We start from the raw sequence: 16068 nt of genomic DNA, 5'->3' as shown, positions 1-16068 counted from the left end.
ATATGATATGATATATGATAAAGGGTCCGGAGGTTAGAAGATTCACATACAACTTAGTATATCCCATATTATGCTTCAACTAACACGTTAATTTGACGCAAGAACATGATAGAGGATATATAATAATTGACTGACGAGTAGTTGGTTAGCTAGTTGGGTACTTAGGTATCGATCACTATTCAATAATTCTTCCCATTCATACAGATTTCCAGATGACAGTTATCACATTACCAACACTACCAATTTTTGGATAATTTTTCTTTGATTTTTGTGTATTTTATTCTTAAATGTTTGTATTTGGGTTAATGCTACTTTGCACAAGCCAGTTAAATTTTGCACGGCGAACAAAATGTTTTTCATCGTTGGATGATAAAGGTTCACCAAACCAATCATAAACCCACCACAATTGCAGCAAGTGTCTCATTGCGCGCAATACTTGTAAAGCAAAAAGGTTAAAACACAGAGCACATCATAGGTGGCTCCTTCCGGTCTCCAGCAGACAACCACAACCAGAAGTTAATAGCAAAGAATGAAAAATATAAAATGATATCACGATCGCATAAAGAAACTCTAATCACATTCACAGCAATACGACTTGCGTATGCATGCATGTCATAGACACCTCGTCTTTAGAGATACAAAAAAAATGAAAGCAAATTGCATAATACAATAGTGGTGCCTCAAAAATAATAATTAAATAAAACAATGGATTATGACTGAAGTGTGGGAGTTGCACTTCAAACCATCAATCATTAGAATAAGAATATAAGATGTTACGGAGTCTATTGGCAAATGATATAACCGTATCATTCAATATTAGAACAAAAACATCCATATCAATACTGCACGATTTGATAATGGATACCAGGTTATCTTCCACTTAGTGCAAGCCATTATCAATATTGCATATCTTGTCTTATGGAGTAGCCAAAAACAGTAATGAAGGTGTGCAACAATTCCTCAATTTAGTGGGGCACAGAGATTTAAACGTTTCTGCAGGCCAATGAAGATTTAAAGCTCCAAGTCTAAATATATGTAAGAATCAAAACGCAAGCGTCATTACATGAGCTTACCATAAATTTTAAGATATTTTCACCCACTCCTCTCTTATCTTCTCCTTATTTGGATTTGCCCATACACACCATATTTCCTTCAAAAGGTTACAGTTATGGATTTGGATTGCCTGCAGTCGCAATCCGTCACGCAGTTAGCACACCGGCGGGCGTTGGTTTGAGATTGGACAGTCCATATTTCATATTTGGTATTAAAAACATTAAAATCTAGATTTTTTTGCACAAACCGATCTTGATCCAATGGCAACCTCTGTGCTGACTGTGTGAATGCATGGGCTGTAGTATGCAAACAATCCAAATCCTGCAATTATATATATGTAATAAGGCTTAAATATGGAAATAGTCCCTGCAAATATCTTGCGTTTTGGTTTTATTCCCTATAAAAATATTTTTTTGGTTTTAGTCCCTGCAAAAATAGAATATTTGGTTTTGGCCCTTGGTATTTTGTTTTAATCCTTGTAAAATCATTTCATATTGAAATTGGTCCCTCTAGTATTCATTTTAGTCCTCGTTTTGAGGGACTAAAATCAAATATTCTACATATTACAAGGACCAAATCCAATATGAATCAATTTTACAAGGACTAAAACAAAATACAAAGGACCAAAACCAAATTTTTTATATTTATAGGGACTAAAAACAAAAAAATATTTTTACAGTGACTAAAACCAAAATGTCAGATATTTGCAGGGACTATTTTCATATTTAAGTCTATGTAATAATATAGCAATAATATCACCCCAAAATCTTATGACCAAATGAACTTTTAGTCATTTTCCAAACCACCAACGATAAAAGGAAAGAAAATGAGACCCAAACAAGGGGAACAATATAGTTCTTCTCTTATACTTACTTAAAAACATGGAAATTCAAATATCGTCTTGGAACTTGAGCAGTGTTATGGTATATCTATTTGTTGTGAATTTAGAAATAGATACCATAAAGCACTTCACAAAACACCTATAGGCAAGTGGTTATAAACTGTTGTCGTTAAATACCTTCATACATAGAACAACACCCGAGGTAAGTGAAGCAAGAATGATCGAGACTCCCTGCCTAGAACGCCAAAACTCATACCATGTCAAAGGTCCAGTGACCCGAACCAAAACGTTCTGAAATTGTTCATTCAAGTCATCAAGTGAACCGGTGTTGTCTATTACTATATCAGCTTTACTCCTTTTAACATCAAGCGGCATCTGAGCATTAACCCTGTTCCGACCATCCTCCTCACTAGAATTGTCTCTTGCCAAGAGTCTCTGAATCTGTGTTTCAGGATCAACCCACACAACAATTATGGGCTTCGTGAACTTGTCAATCTTGGCCTCAAATAACAAAGGGACGTCGAGAACGATGACCTTATAACCTTTTGACCACAGCTTCACAACTTCCCAAAAGATCCCCGAGGATATATAAGGAGCCAACAATCTAAAACAACCATCACAGCAGAAACTTCAAAAGTAAAAACAAAAATAAAATCAAATGTAATGCAATTCCCACGACATAAATTTAGAGTACCGATTGAGAAATTGACGCTTATCAGGATCGGCAAAAACAATTTGGCCAAGTCGGGGTCTGTTAACTTCACCATTGTCTAGTAGAATTTCCTCCCCGAATGCTTCAACAACCTTTTTCCATCCACCACTTCCTTTTTTCAACGCCTCCTGGTAATTCAAATCATAATAATAACCACTGAACTTGAGAGGGTTTTGCCCAAATTAAAAGCAAAATCAAAAGAAGGAAAAACACGATGAAAAAGAAACATACACGGGCAACTACATCAGCGTCGACAACGGGGATGTCATTAGACTTGAATAAATTGGAAACAGTGCTCTTGCCACTTGCTATTCCACCAGTCAGTCCAACGATCCGCATTATTTCTATCTAATACTGCACCCTTGCTACTTGTCAGCTATTAATTCTGAATTTTGTTTTCACTTCCCCTGCTGATGAGCATTGATGGTCATAAAAACAATACATATTTCAACATGCACACATAAAAACTCAAATAAGTATGCAAATTTAGGGATACTTGACATAAAGGCTTAGTACTAATAACTACATCAGATCAAGCACAATATACAACTGTATAAACACAGATCAATATGTGTGTCCATCAATAGAGGTACTATACCATACCATGCCAGCGGTAGCAGACTAGCGGCAGTAATTACTAAAATGATGAAATTAGGATGCTCAAGTAACAAGTCAGAATATTAACATGAATCATACCAAGAATAAAATGTTTTATCTTTTACTTATTTAATTAACAATTGAGCAATATTGTACCTCAAGTGACTATAATAAACCTGAAAGTGACATCCAAACCATAAACTCTTGAATTCATTACCTTAAAAACCAAATACATTCTTTTGTTGCATAATATTTTATAAAATATTGCAAACTGATTCGAAGGTAGATGCTTTATTCACAGCTCTACACTCTATACCTCCAAAAGCTGATGCAAAGTCACTACACCAAGGTTGTGTTTGGATGTAAAATTTCAGGAAATTTTAAATGGAAGGCGAATAGACAATTACATTGCATCTATAGACTTTTTTAAAAACTATCAAATTACTAGTTTCAGTGGTTATTTTGAGAATTAAAATACTGGTGTCCATGCAATGCAATGAAATAATTCTTATGAATTAAGTGGGTTAAGGCATTTCTTGTTACAGGTAGTGAACATCATCCCCTCAACCAGTCCGAAAACAGGCTTTCAACAAGTCAACTCGATGGCCAAGATAATCACAGTCACGTAAATAATAATTATATCTATGGCCAAGATAAATTATTAGTCACATATTTGATCAAACATTTTATGGGCCATGAGGAAATCATCATAAACAGCTCACAACAATAATCACAGTAACTCCGAAATAAATAAATATAGATGGTTGATTGTGCATAATTTGGTGGATTTCTAAACTCAATAATCAAATCATACATGTGTTTAGTGTGCCATTAAGCATAACACAAAAGTATGAAGTTTGAAAATAAGGTAATAACAATGATTTCATAATACATATATATTACTCATAGTTAGAGGTGTCAATTTAAGGGGCCTTCATAATTTTTTTTATAAAACAACTTATTTGCGGCTTACATAAGTTCTTTCTATAGCAAAAGATAAAATAAAGTTAAATAATTTTTGGATATGCTATAGGCTATTTTTATGGTATAAGCTATATTAAAGAACTTATGAAAATAAGCTAAAAAAATGAAAATTGGCATAAGCTATTTTTAAAAACTTATGAAAATAAGCTGAAAAAAAAATGAGAATTGTTATAAGCTGTTTAATACTATTAACACTATTAATCAACTACACCAATGTTTCAGAAACTATCAATCATGCAAAGATTCAGAACAGAAGAACCAAACCAGATGGATTTTAAATAGCAATTTCCCAATGTGAGTAACTAACTAAAAGCACAGGGATGTCAATTCAAAAAAAAAAAAAAACACAGGGATGAAGATAATACAAAATTATATACCCAAATTCATCCTTAAACCGTAATTCTTCCATCAACACTGAAATTATAAACCCAAATTCATTCTAAATCCACTTAAAATCTTAGCTGGGTCATGAAGCTAGTACAACCAATTTAATACAACTAGAGTCATATGAAAAACTTCCAATTCAATGTTTAAACAACCCTAACAATGAAGATTCAAAGCAGAAGGGGGGAACATGATAATTGATCTATTACCTGTTGTTGGGCGAGGCAAAAACTGGAGGGGTTGAATCCGGCGGCGGTGGACGGAGGAGGGCCGAAGTCGCGCGATTTCGAAATAAGAAATGATATTTGTATAACTATTTTTGTGACAACTTTTTGACAACTCTCTATTTCATACTCACATTATGTTTTTATTCTCTCTCCTTTTTTTTTTTTTTCTCTCCATTGTTTTTAACCAACAGAAAGAGAGGAAAAAAAAAAAAAAGCAGAAATGATAAATGGATAAAGATATTTTCACACAAAAAAGACACCGTATACACTTTCTTTCCCTTTTTTCCCTTTTCCTTCCCTGTACACAGTTGCTATTCTTTGTCACTGTTTCTAAGCAAGTCACTCACCGGCGACGTTCGAATGCACACCGTGAGAGACACTGGTCGTGAGACAGGAGAGAGAGAGAGAGAGAGCGACAGAGGTCACAAGAGAGAGCGACAGAGGTCACCGACGGCGTGATGGTAACGCGAAGGTCGCCGACGGCGTGATGGAGAAGACGAGATCGAAGGTCAGATCTATTATTGAAGACGAGATGAAACGACGAATGTGGTGATGGATGACGGCGACGGTGGTAAGGACGGCGTGATGGAGTTGTGGTGAGGATGGTGGTGGTGATGGTGAAGACGAATGCTGTGATGGTGAAGGTGGTGGTAATGGTGAAAGAGAGATCTGGGAAGAGAAGAAGACGATGAAGGGAAGAAGGGGAGTGAAAATACCAAGTTACCCCCTTTGTTTATAATCATTTACTGTTTTGCCATTGGTGTCTGGTATTTGTGTGAAAAAACGTGTTCAGTTATCATAAAAAAAAAAAAAAAAAAAAAGTGATTATAAAAAATGGCTGTTCAAATATCACTACACTTTCAAAATATAGACACTGCAAAACGTGTAATAATAATCAGAGAAATCATTGACAGAGTATTAAAATATTTCATCATTATTAATATTAAGTGCATCTGGTGTAGACGTATCATAGTACCCTTCCACGGTGCTGACCAGGGTTCGATTCCCTGGATGCGCATTTTCTTTTTCCCACTTTTTTTACAAAAAAAATTATGTAAGGTTTACGATGCACAAGGAAAAAATTTGTACACCATACAAAAGTTGTGTGAAAATGACCCTAAATTAAATCTGAATCGCTTATTTATTATTATTTTAATGCTGACCGTTAAGATTTGGAGAGAGAAAGGCATGGGCAACCTGCTGCGTGAACAATACACGCGGTCCAACCATTAGAATAAAGGTTTAATTGTACTTTTGGACTCTTATCTTTCTAAAAGTTGCGGTTATGGACCCCTAACTAATTTAAATACAAAATAGCCCCCTATGTTTTGATTCTTTGACAGTTTTGGACCCCCAGTCCATTGTTGACTCGGTCAACGCTGACGTGGCACCCTAAGTGAGGTGTCACGTGTCAAATTTTTTATTTATTTTTTGCCTTGGGGGTCCAAAACTGTCAAAGAATCAAAACATAGGGGGCTGTTTTGTATTTAAATTAGTTAGGGGTCCATAACCACAACTTTTGGAAAGATAGGGGTCCAAAAGTGCAATTAAGCCTAGAATAAATGATAATATTTAATTGCTGTTTTTTGTCACTTGTGTATTGGACTTGGGCCCTTGTTTTAGAACTAAGTGACTATGGGCTGAATATAATTTTTGTCTTTGTATTAGCGCAATACGAAAGTTGCTATTAATATCACTAGAAAAAACCAAAATTGCTATTATTATAACTAAACATTGTTGTAATCCCACTTACAATTGGTTAATGTCACTTAATATCACTAAACTTTGTTGTAATCCCACAGAAAACGAAAATATAATTTCTGCAATTAGATATTTTTTACTTAAATGGGAAATTCGAAAATGATGAAAATTTTAGTAGAAGTAATGTAAACGTTTGTAATTGGAATTTATTTTTTATTTCGAAAATTAAGAATAAGAACACATTGGGTGTAATAGTTGGATAATAAATAGATTGTTCAGTCACTATTTATAATAGTGTGTGTGATGTATATTAAAGACCACATAGATAATTTATTGAATAAATTTAAAAAATTTAGTTTCACTTGTTTTGGTGACCGAAGTGTGTATATAATTGTTGAATGGGTTAAGGTAAATGAACATTAAAATACGCAAAACATTTATTTGTTAGCCAGTTTGAGTTTTTGTATTTTTAAGAATTTGTTTTTGCATTTTTTATTCTTGAGTTTATTTAATTAATGTATTATTATGTTATTTTCATTTCAATGTGTTTAAAAAATAGTTGTAATTTGTTATGTATATTGAATTTATAAATTAGTTTTAATAATAAAGATAAAATTAATTAAATACAAACCACGTAGTGAATATCTTGATTAATCAGTTAACATTTATCCGGTACTTTCCGCATAAGATTCTTGTTGTTAGGGTAAGAGTTGTGGGTTTGATTAGTCGTTGTGACCTCTTGATCTAACTATTAGAGCAGTTTAGGTCGAAGACTATTGTCGTTAGGGTTAGAGTTACAGGCTTGATTAATCGTTAAAGAGTTTGATTAATCATTGAACGTTCATCCAAGTACTTTGACCTCAAGATTCTTCCAGTTAGGGTAAGAGTTATGAGTTTGATGAGTCGTTTTGAAATCTTTGAAGTACGGTAGGTCTAATAAACTTGTCATTAGGGTGAGAGTTGTCGTTAGGGTTAGAGGTGTAAGCTTGGTTAGTCGATGAAGAATGCGGCATATTTGTTGATTGGGGATCACAATAGCTTGCGCTGACCGATGCATATATCAAGATCCTTTCTAAGCAACCCATTAATCTTGACGACAATTAGTGGTGTCGTTTGTTAACAATCAAACCTTTTTTTGGAGTAAAGTGTGGTTTGATTGGAAGTTGAAACATCTTAAAAAACTAGCTTTATCAAAAAGATTGAAAGGAAGCAAACAAAAACGAAATCAAATACAAAAACAGTTGTAAGTAAGCTAGAAGCTAAGCTAGATATCAACTAACACATTTTATCAATACACAAAATGATAGAAGGACTAAAATAAAGAAAGTCTTATACATACCTTTAAGTTTAAAGATTTCAGAAATCAACCAACAGATTTAATAAATCCAGATCTAAAAACCAAACTAAGATGCAATTTCCAAACTTCAATAGAAAATGAAATGATATTGAACAACTTTGTTGATGAATATCAATTTTAAGTTAATGTGAATGTTGATGGTGAGTAACCATTTCTGAAATTCTGAAGAACATGATGGGGGCGATGAAGATGCAAGAAGAAAATGGGAAAAAGAACTAGTGGGAAACTAGCTGTACTGATGTGTTACAAATGTGTGAATTACTACTCTCAATGTTTAAGTTTTGGAGGGTGTATCTAGCAAAAACAATAAAACCAATATTTTTCATTATAATATGTTTTCTTTTATTAATGGTTTATTTTTAGCAAGTCACCCCACCCCACCAAAACCTCCATCTGTCAAAAAAAAAAAAAAGCAGTTTGTGCATGGTGCACAATTGCATGCAAAATGCCACCCTATAAAATAGTGATTGATGCATTTTTTCTTCTTTATTTCATTACTCTCTAAACAGATGAATGGGAACATGAGTTGTTTGGCAGAAAGAGTGGTAAAACTGCTGAAAAGTTTCTGCCGTACACAAATTCATGTAAAACAAATTCAAGCACAAATCATAATTCACAACCTTCAATCACACACAACAATCGCAGAGCACTTAATCACAGCATCTCAATCCCATAACCTTCTCAACTATGTTTCACCTCTCTTCACTCACCTCATTCCAAAACCACACGTTTTCATCTTCAACTCTCTCATCAGAGCCTTCTCTCATTCTCATATCCCCAACACCCCTCTCTCTCTATACTCCCACATGCACAAAAACTCCATTCTCCCCAATAACTTCACATTCCCTTTTCTTTTTAAATCACTTTCCGACTCACACGACTTTGTTCAATCACAATGTGTATACACTCATGTTATTAAACTCGGTTATGTTAATGATATTTATGTTAATAACTCTCTTCTTGATGTATATGCCTCTTATGGGTGTTTGGAACTTTGTCGCCAACTGTTTGATGAAATGCCTCAGAGAGACGTTGTGTCGTGGACTGTAATGATAATGGGTTATCGGAACGGTGGGAAGTATAATGATGCTTTGCTTGTGTTTGAACAAATGCAGTATGGGGGTGTGGTGCCGAATAGGGTGACGATGGTGAATGCTTTGTCTGCTTGTGCTAGCTCTTGTGCTATTGAAATGGGAGTGTGGATAGATGATATGGTGAGGAGGAATGGGTGGGAATTGGATGTGATTTTGGGGACGGCGTTGATTGATATGTATGTCAAGTGTGGGAGAGTGGAAGAGGGGTTGAAGGTTTTCTGTGATATGAAGGAAAAGAATGTGTTTACTTTGAATGTTGTTATTAAAGGGTTAGCTTTGGCTAAGAGTGTTGAGGAGGCTCTTTTGTGGTTTAATAGGATGGAGTTGGATGGAGTTAGAGCGGATGAAGTGACTTTGGTCACGGTTCTTTCTGCGTGTAGTCATTCGGGTTTGGTGGAAAAGGGTCGATTTATCTTTAGTATGTTGGTTGATGGAAAGTATGGATTTCTTCCTAATGTCAAACACTATGCTTGTATGGTTGATCTCTTGGCACGTGCTGGTCAATTGCAAGAGGCTTTTGACATCATCAAATGTATGCCGTTTGAGCCGACGGCAGCTATGTGGGGATCCTTATTGCTTGGTTCGAAATCTCGTGATGACTTGGAATTCAGTGAGTTTGCGGCTACAAAATTGGTTGAGTTGGAGCCATATAACACTGCCTATTATGTTCAACTGTCAAATCTGTATGCAGAGGCCGGAAGATGGAGCGATGTTGAGAGGATAAGAGGAATGATGAAAGAAAGAGGACTGACTAAGGACTTAGGATGTAGTTCTGTGGAGGTTGAGCATCAAAGGCATGGCAGTGAACTCTTGGCATAGTGCTCACTCTCCCAGTATTTTCATGTAGCTTGTAAGTTGACATAGAACACCAACATAGCAGTTACTTCTGATAGGGAGCTGCTCTGCTACAATATGTATTTATTGAAGGATGGTACAAATGATAGCTCATTCACTGAGAAAGTAACTCATATGGGGTCAGTATTCCTGTTAAGCTCCTACAGATGTTGAGCATCCTGAAAATATTGTCATTGATATCAATGAGCTGGTATTAGGTTATTTAGTTTACAAAAACACCATCACTAAATCAACTCGCCATTGCCGGCAAAAGTATGATGTCTAACTCATGGTACATGATATAAAATTTAACAGTTGAGATGAAAATCCTAATAAATACTGCATTACTTGAAGAGCCTCCACATTAACCGGCAACTTGCACTTTCAGGTGTGTTTTGATTTGTGGGTCAAAAGAAACAAAGCAACAAGAATGAATCAAAGCAACATGAATGGAAGATACCTGGTCCTTGGCTTTAGATGTTGAGCGATGAGAAAGAACAAGACGAATAAAATCCTTGAAAATGAAACCGAGGAGAATGGAAGTTATTCGGTGCTTTAGGTGTTGTGTCATGCTTCCCATGGTGGAAGAGAGGCGTGGGTGTTATTTATTCCTTAGAAGGTACTGAAAAGGTGAGTATGAAATTTGGAATCAAAATGAGAAATTTGAACGTACTGAAGGTGTGATGCTTTAGAGTTGTTTCTTTTTTATCAGCATCTTATGGTAGCTAAAATTTGATTCGTCTCCCTCTATCTTTAAGATAAGTAGACACAACCAAGATTTAAATTGTCATATGAAAAAAAAAAATAAACAAATCGTTTTTCACTAAACAACATTTTGTAAGACTTCACAACAAAATAGAATAAGATTGTTTATGTTCATGTCTGAATCAACCTTGAAACTGGTTGGTGTTTGAGAGCCTGACCAGCATTTGTCTGCTTATGTATTTGCTAGCATCGTTGAGATAGGTGTATAAAGTGGCAGTGCCTATTTTATCCAGTTTCTAGTTTAGTTACATAATAAATAACGAGGCAAATTTCTGAGGAAATGAATGTTTAATGCCTGTATAAGAGCCCCATAGCGACGGCATGAATGTGGGACAAACAAATAGAATCTGAACTGAATCTGCAGGGGCGTTAAAAAGGTTATCTTGGCATATTTGAGTGGCAATATCTCACCACAAATATAATCGGTGTATCTATAAGGGCTTTCCTATTCCTGCAAATTTGTTCTCCTATGGCAGTTGTCAATCATTTTGACAAACACTCTGCCATGCTTTTATTATGATGTAAAAATATATATATTGGTTTGAAAGGAATTGATAAGTTGTTAGGAAAGTGTTTGCTTGCTTCGCAACAGCTTTCAATATTTATAAGTTAAAAATTTAGTGAATTATATAATTACAAAATTACAATGGAAGCAACTAGTCGACACAGAGTAAACAATAACGGTGTCAGCGTTACTTCAACCACCCATCTATTAATAATTACACTCTCGATCTATTTCTGATATTATTACACGGTGAATATTCCTGTAGAATAACCCTAACTAAAAGATAAGCGTCAAATGCTACAGGATTTCATCTCATAAAGCAGTTTCTGGAATTAAAATGTTGTGATGTTCCAGCTGGGTCATTTCCCCTCCATTCGCTGCATCAAATTGGCATCTATAGAAGCTGCAGAGAATAATCAAATGTAATGAATGTGGGACAAACAAATAGAATCTGAACTGAATCTGCAGGGGCGTTAAAAAGGTTATCTTGGCATATTTGAGTGGCAATATCTCACCACAAATATAATCGGTGTATCTATAAGGGCTTTCCTATTCCTGCAAATTTGTTCTCCTATGGCAGTTGTCAATCATTTTGACAAACACTCCGCCATGCTTTTATTATGATGTAAAAATATATATATTGGTTTGAAAGGAATTGATAAGTTGTTAGGAAAGTGTTTGCTTGCTTCGCAACAGCTTTCAATATTTATAAGTTAAAAATTTAGTGAATTATATAATTACAAAATTACAATGGAAGCAACTAGTCGACACAGAGTAAACAATAACGGTGTCAGCGTTACTTCAACCACCCATCTATTAATAATTACACTCTCGATCTATTTCTGATATTATTACACGGTGAATATTCCTGTAGAATAACCCTAACTAAAAGATAAGCGTCAAATGCTACAGGATTTCATCTCATAAAGCAGTTTCTGGAATTAAAATGTTGTGATGTTCCAGCTGGGTCATTTCCCCTCCATTCGCTGCATCAAATTGGCATCTATAGAAGCTGCAGAGAATAATCAAATGTAAATCATTAAGATCATATAACATAAACGTTCACCTTTATTTGGGATACCCAAAAAAAAATAATACCCAATGCATAGATTAATAGGAAAGGATTTATCTAAAGAGGCACAAGACTAATCCAACCCACGTGAACAAAATTATATGTGGAACACCTAATTCTTTTGTAAGGATTATAGCATAAAGGGAAATTGGAATTGTTGAAGCAGTTAATAATTGTTATAGAAGTTAGTTAGTTAGTTGAGATTGTCATAGAAAGTATGTGTAAAAATAAGAGAGCACAAAGGGTAGAGAGCACCTTTGAATATCGTCTTTGTGAATAGAGTATTCTCTATTGTGAAGGGGAAACTCTTGGAGGAAAGATTCTCTCTTATTCTATCGTGTTTCTTAAATAAAGTATTCTTTCTATTTCATTCAATTCTTGTGGTCGAATAATCTCAGAGCTAACTTCTCAATTGAATCGTGAAGATAAATTTGGGACAGTATTACATTAAAATACATTATGATCTTAACTCAAAAAAAAAAACTAAAGGTGACCGCACCCTTATTCAGTCGCTCTCTTTTCAGACAAGCTCAATTTAGAGCAACTTTTTCCATATTACATATTCAATTTAGAGCAAAATAGTAAGTATGACAGTAGTAGCAAACAAAAAATTGGTTCACATGGTCATTCTTTAAATCCTCAACTAAGTAATACTTAAAAGTAATAACATTTATCAATTTTTTTACTATTAATAGAACTAACAGTGTCTTATATTAATAGAATAGCTATCATCTAAAAGACTAAACTTATATACAAGCTATATTTTTTGTCATTTCCTTGTATCATACCTTCCATCCATGCCAAGAATTATGACTGTATTCTTTTGTACACCAAAAGCAACTGTGTACTGAGTACCCTCATGCAAGTGAAACCGAGCAACTGACCACTCTGAATTGAAATACTTGGGCAACACTCCTGAAGGCGCATAGTAACAGTCGATCAACAAGAAAAAAGAGAATTGAATTGACACTATTTCTCTTTGCAAATGAGAAGGGAAAAAAAAATCATAAAAGGAAAACATGGGCATCTCAAACTCATTCTTGGTTAACAAAAAGAAAGAAATAGTCAATAACAACCAAGTCTTATCCCACTAAATAGGTTGTCAAATAGAAAGAAGGGAAATGCTAACCATTGCCCTTGTGGCATTGGATAAAGGAACAAAAATAGAAATTTTGTGTTGGAAAAATGATAAAAAGTAGTCAAGTCAACTTGTAAAATTTTTATAAATTGTTGTTTCCAATATAAAGCTACTAATTTTGGTTACCTTAACCATTGCAAAACCCTAGAAAGAAATACTCTTCAAGTTAATAAAAAAGCAACAAAATATTTTACCTTTAAATTTAATGAAGGAGCGAGATGAGCTAGAAGGGACAATGGCAGCATCTGAACTAGATGATGAACCTTGTGATGTTTCATTCTCAGGAACACCGCTTGAATTAACCTTAAGGCTAAAGACATGAACAGTGCCCTTGTCACTTGAAACTGCTAACCACTGAGCTGTGGAGGAAAACGCCAAACTATATATCTCTGCTGCATTTGCACCCCTTCTAACCTAAAATCCACATCCAAGAAATTCACAGAAAAACCAAAATGTCTCAATTACCCACACACAAAAATCAGATCTCCACACCATAGAACAAAAATAAAACAACAAATAGAGACATTAAACCTTAATAACATCTAATCCAATAAAAGAAACATAACTAATTATCAAGAAAAAAACTACACAAATGTAAGTAAGAGCAATTAGCACATACTTCCTGAAGTAGGGTGCCGCTATCAGTATCATAAATCCGAATGAGCGTACCCTTGACACTGGCAGTGGCGATTAACTGTCCATCAAGCGTGAGAGCAAACGAAGCGATTCTGGAATCATGAGCAGAAATAAACTTAGTTTTTTTCAGTGCAAAATGCTCCACACGAATCTGACCCTTATGCAAACCAGGACAAGCAAGAACAAGAGATTCAGAAACATGTGAAACTGAACATAAACCCTTAGGGTTAGCAATAGTTTCAATCTGATGCAACAGCTTCAGATCAGCGAAATTATAAACAAATATCTTCTGTTCCACAACCACAATTATCCGATCACGACGCAATCGAACACCACGAACAGCGGCACGGAAGGAGAGTTCACCGATGCAAGTACCTTGATGATCATCCCAGATCATGACTTTGTTAGGAGGATACTGAGGGTGGGAGCCGCCACCAACAAGTGCTAAGATATTGCAGCGGAAAAGCATCTCAACGTGAGCGATTCCTCCACCGCCAAATTCGCGGCGGAAGAGTTCGCGGAATGGGTCGCAGTTGTAGATGCGGAAGCCGTTGTCTGTGGCGGCGGCGAAGCAGGCGTGGTCTTGGTTGAAGGAGAGTTGAAGAAGCGACGGAGGCAGCGGCGGTGTGGTGGTGGCGGAGGGGGATTGAGGTTGGGGAGACATAAGGGAATCGAAATCAAGGGTTTGAGATTGATCAGGATGGAAATTAGGGTTCGGAATTGAAATAGAATTGGGATTATTATTATTAGGGTTAGGATTAGTATGCCAAGGGGGTGAAGGAGAAGCAGGAAGAGTGGCCATTAAAGTGGAAGTGAGATTGATTCGAAGCTTTGTTCTCCCGCTAAGTATGCAAACTTCTATCACTGCGTTGTTCAGTTAAGAAGGATATAGTCACACAAAAAAAAAAAAAAAAAAAAAAAAAATTAAAAGTTGTAAAAATCTCGCCGCTGCCGGGGATCGAACCCGGGTCACCCGCGTGACAGGCGGGAATACTTACCACTATACTACAACGACTTGATGTTAATATGTCGTTTATTTAATCCATAATCTATGTCACATCTTTGTCACTCGCATCCTTTGAGAGGTGAATCATGTAAAGTGTTTCAATATTGCATGTCTAATGAATTTATTTTTATTAATCCAAGTATAAATTAAATAAAAAATTGGCCTACATCTTTTCATCAACATTAGTTTATATATATGCAAATTGTAAAAAAAAAATGTTAGCCCCCGTAATATATGTCATTTTCGGTTTGATTTGCATCCTCGTAAAAAAAAATCCCGGAAAACATCCTTAATAGGCCATTCAAAAACCAAAATTTCTTGAAAAAATATTCTGAAAATGGCCTATTAAAAGTGTTTTCTGAAAAATAAAATTTTTACGAGAATACAAATCAAACTGAAAATTTTATAGGGGTAAAAAACACTATTAACTCTAAAAAAAATTATGAAAGTTAGGCGATTTGGTTTCTATGAGATCATTGGATTATATAAGTTTTAAGACATAGAGAATGTTTTCCTCAAAAATATTTGTTAATAAAATCTACACGTCAACAAGGATAATTGAACTCACATCCGTGAAGTATATAATTAAACTTCTTTTCAACCAAGCTTACCTCCTTTGTCCAAGTTGTGATTGCTTTTATTTACGCTTTTGTAGAGAATTTGAGTTTTGCTGCTAGTTTAATACATCTTAATGCAAAGCTGCCAATTGAGTTTTGTCGGGACATTTGAAGAACATGATGCAATCCTGCAGATTTTTTTTTATATAATATAAATATTTCAGTTTTGTGTATAAATAACTTAATGATTATAATCAATTAAAACCCAATTAAGCAGCTGAATGGTGGCAACATTTTTTATTCTTTCCATGCCTTTATTCTTCATGATATCATCTTTGTTGTGGTTAGTAATTTGTTTGAAAGAATGAGAGCAAGTTCAATTATGGTCAAGTTCAAGGAAATGATTTAATATATATGAATTGAAGAACAGAATATGTGATTGTGCTGCAAACGTCAAATAAGTTCTTCATGTCGTTTCTGCCGCAACAAGCAAAGAATTGTTCAATGTGTAATTCATTTGAAACTGTTAAGTATAATTAAGATATGTGCAACCAAATACATAAATCACAAACAATCCCTTCCTTGTTACAATAAGGTGAATAACT

The 16068-nt window shown here is 35.0% G+C and overlaps 3 protein-coding genes and 1 non-coding gene across 11 annotated transcripts; 1 reads left to right on the top strand and 3 right to left on the bottom strand.

The window, feature by feature from the left end:
- Positions 1 to 676: 676 nt before the first annotated feature.
- Positions 677 to 5492, bottom strand: LOC11431450 (dephospho-CoA kinase). Of its 7 annotated transcripts, XR_005643059.1 has the most exons (7): positions 4781 to 5492; positions 2838 to 3013; positions 2589 to 2734; positions 2072 to 2498; positions 1301 to 1374; positions 1074 to 1183; positions 677 to 993 (listed from the first exon to the last, which is right to left on the bottom strand). XR_005643059.1 is itself a non-coding variant. In XM_024770693.2 (6 exons), exons 2-5 carry the CDS (start codon positions 2943 to 2945, stop codon positions 1082 to 1084), a joined length of 783 nt encoding a protein of 260 aa, XP_024626461.1. In that variant the 5' UTR covers positions 2946 to 3013; positions 4781 to 5491; the 3' UTR covers positions 677 to 993; positions 1074 to 1081. The 7 variants fall into 7 exon arrangements, 5 of the variants coding, with proteins under 5 accessions (XP_024626461.1, XP_024626462.1, XP_024626463.1 ...); XM_024770693.2 differs by lacking the exon at positions 1301 to 1374 and having other exon boundaries at positions 4781 to 5491; XM_039827739.1 differs by lacking the exon at positions 677 to 993 and having other exon boundaries at positions 1057 to 1183.
- Positions 5493 to 8252: 2760 nt separating this feature from the next.
- LOC11420982 (pentatricopeptide repeat-containing protein At5g56310) lies at positions 8253 to 10745 on the top strand. Of its 2 annotated transcripts, none has more exons than XM_024770612.2 (2): positions 8253 to 9924; positions 10173 to 10745. In XM_024770612.2, exon 1 carries the CDS (start codon positions 8327 to 8329, stop codon positions 9767 to 9769), a length of 1443 nt encoding a protein of 480 aa, XP_024626380.1. In that variant the 5' UTR covers positions 8253 to 8326; the 3' UTR covers positions 9770 to 9924; positions 10173 to 10745. The 2 variants fall into 2 exon arrangements, with proteins under 2 accessions (XP_024626380.1, XP_003625900.2); XM_003625852.4 differs by having other exon boundaries at positions 8253 to 10076.
- A 972-nt stretch (positions 10746 to 11717) lies between these two features.
- LOC11431898 (autophagy-related protein 18a) lies at positions 11718 to 14792 on the bottom strand. The gene is made up of 4 exons (XM_003625851.4): positions 13884 to 14792; positions 13459 to 13678; positions 12915 to 13041; positions 11718 to 12066 (listed from the first exon to the last, which is right to left on the bottom strand). Exons 1-4 carry the CDS (start codon positions 14700 to 14702, stop codon positions 11976 to 11978), a joined length of 1257 nt encoding a protein of 418 aa, XP_003625899.2. The 5' UTR covers positions 14703 to 14792; the 3' UTR covers positions 11718 to 11975.
- A 51-nt stretch (positions 14793 to 14843) lies between these two features.
- Positions 14844 to 14915, bottom strand: TRNAD-GUC (transfer RNA aspartic acid (anticodon GUC)). Its single transcript has one exon. It is a non-coding gene; the product is annotated as a tRNA-Asp (tRNA).
- Positions 14916 to 16068: the final 1153 nt, after the last annotated feature.

The sequence above is a fragment of the Medicago truncatula genome, chromosome 7 (assembly GCF_003473485.1).
Source record: "Medicago truncatula cultivar Jemalong A17 chromosome 7, MtrunA17r5.0-ANR, whole genome shotgun sequence".
NCBI lineage: Eukaryota > Viridiplantae > Streptophyta > Magnoliopsida > Fabales > Fabaceae > Medicago > Medicago truncatula.
The sequence above is the reverse complement of the archived record's forward strand: the minus strand, read 5'-3'. Positions and strand labels throughout refer to the sequence as shown.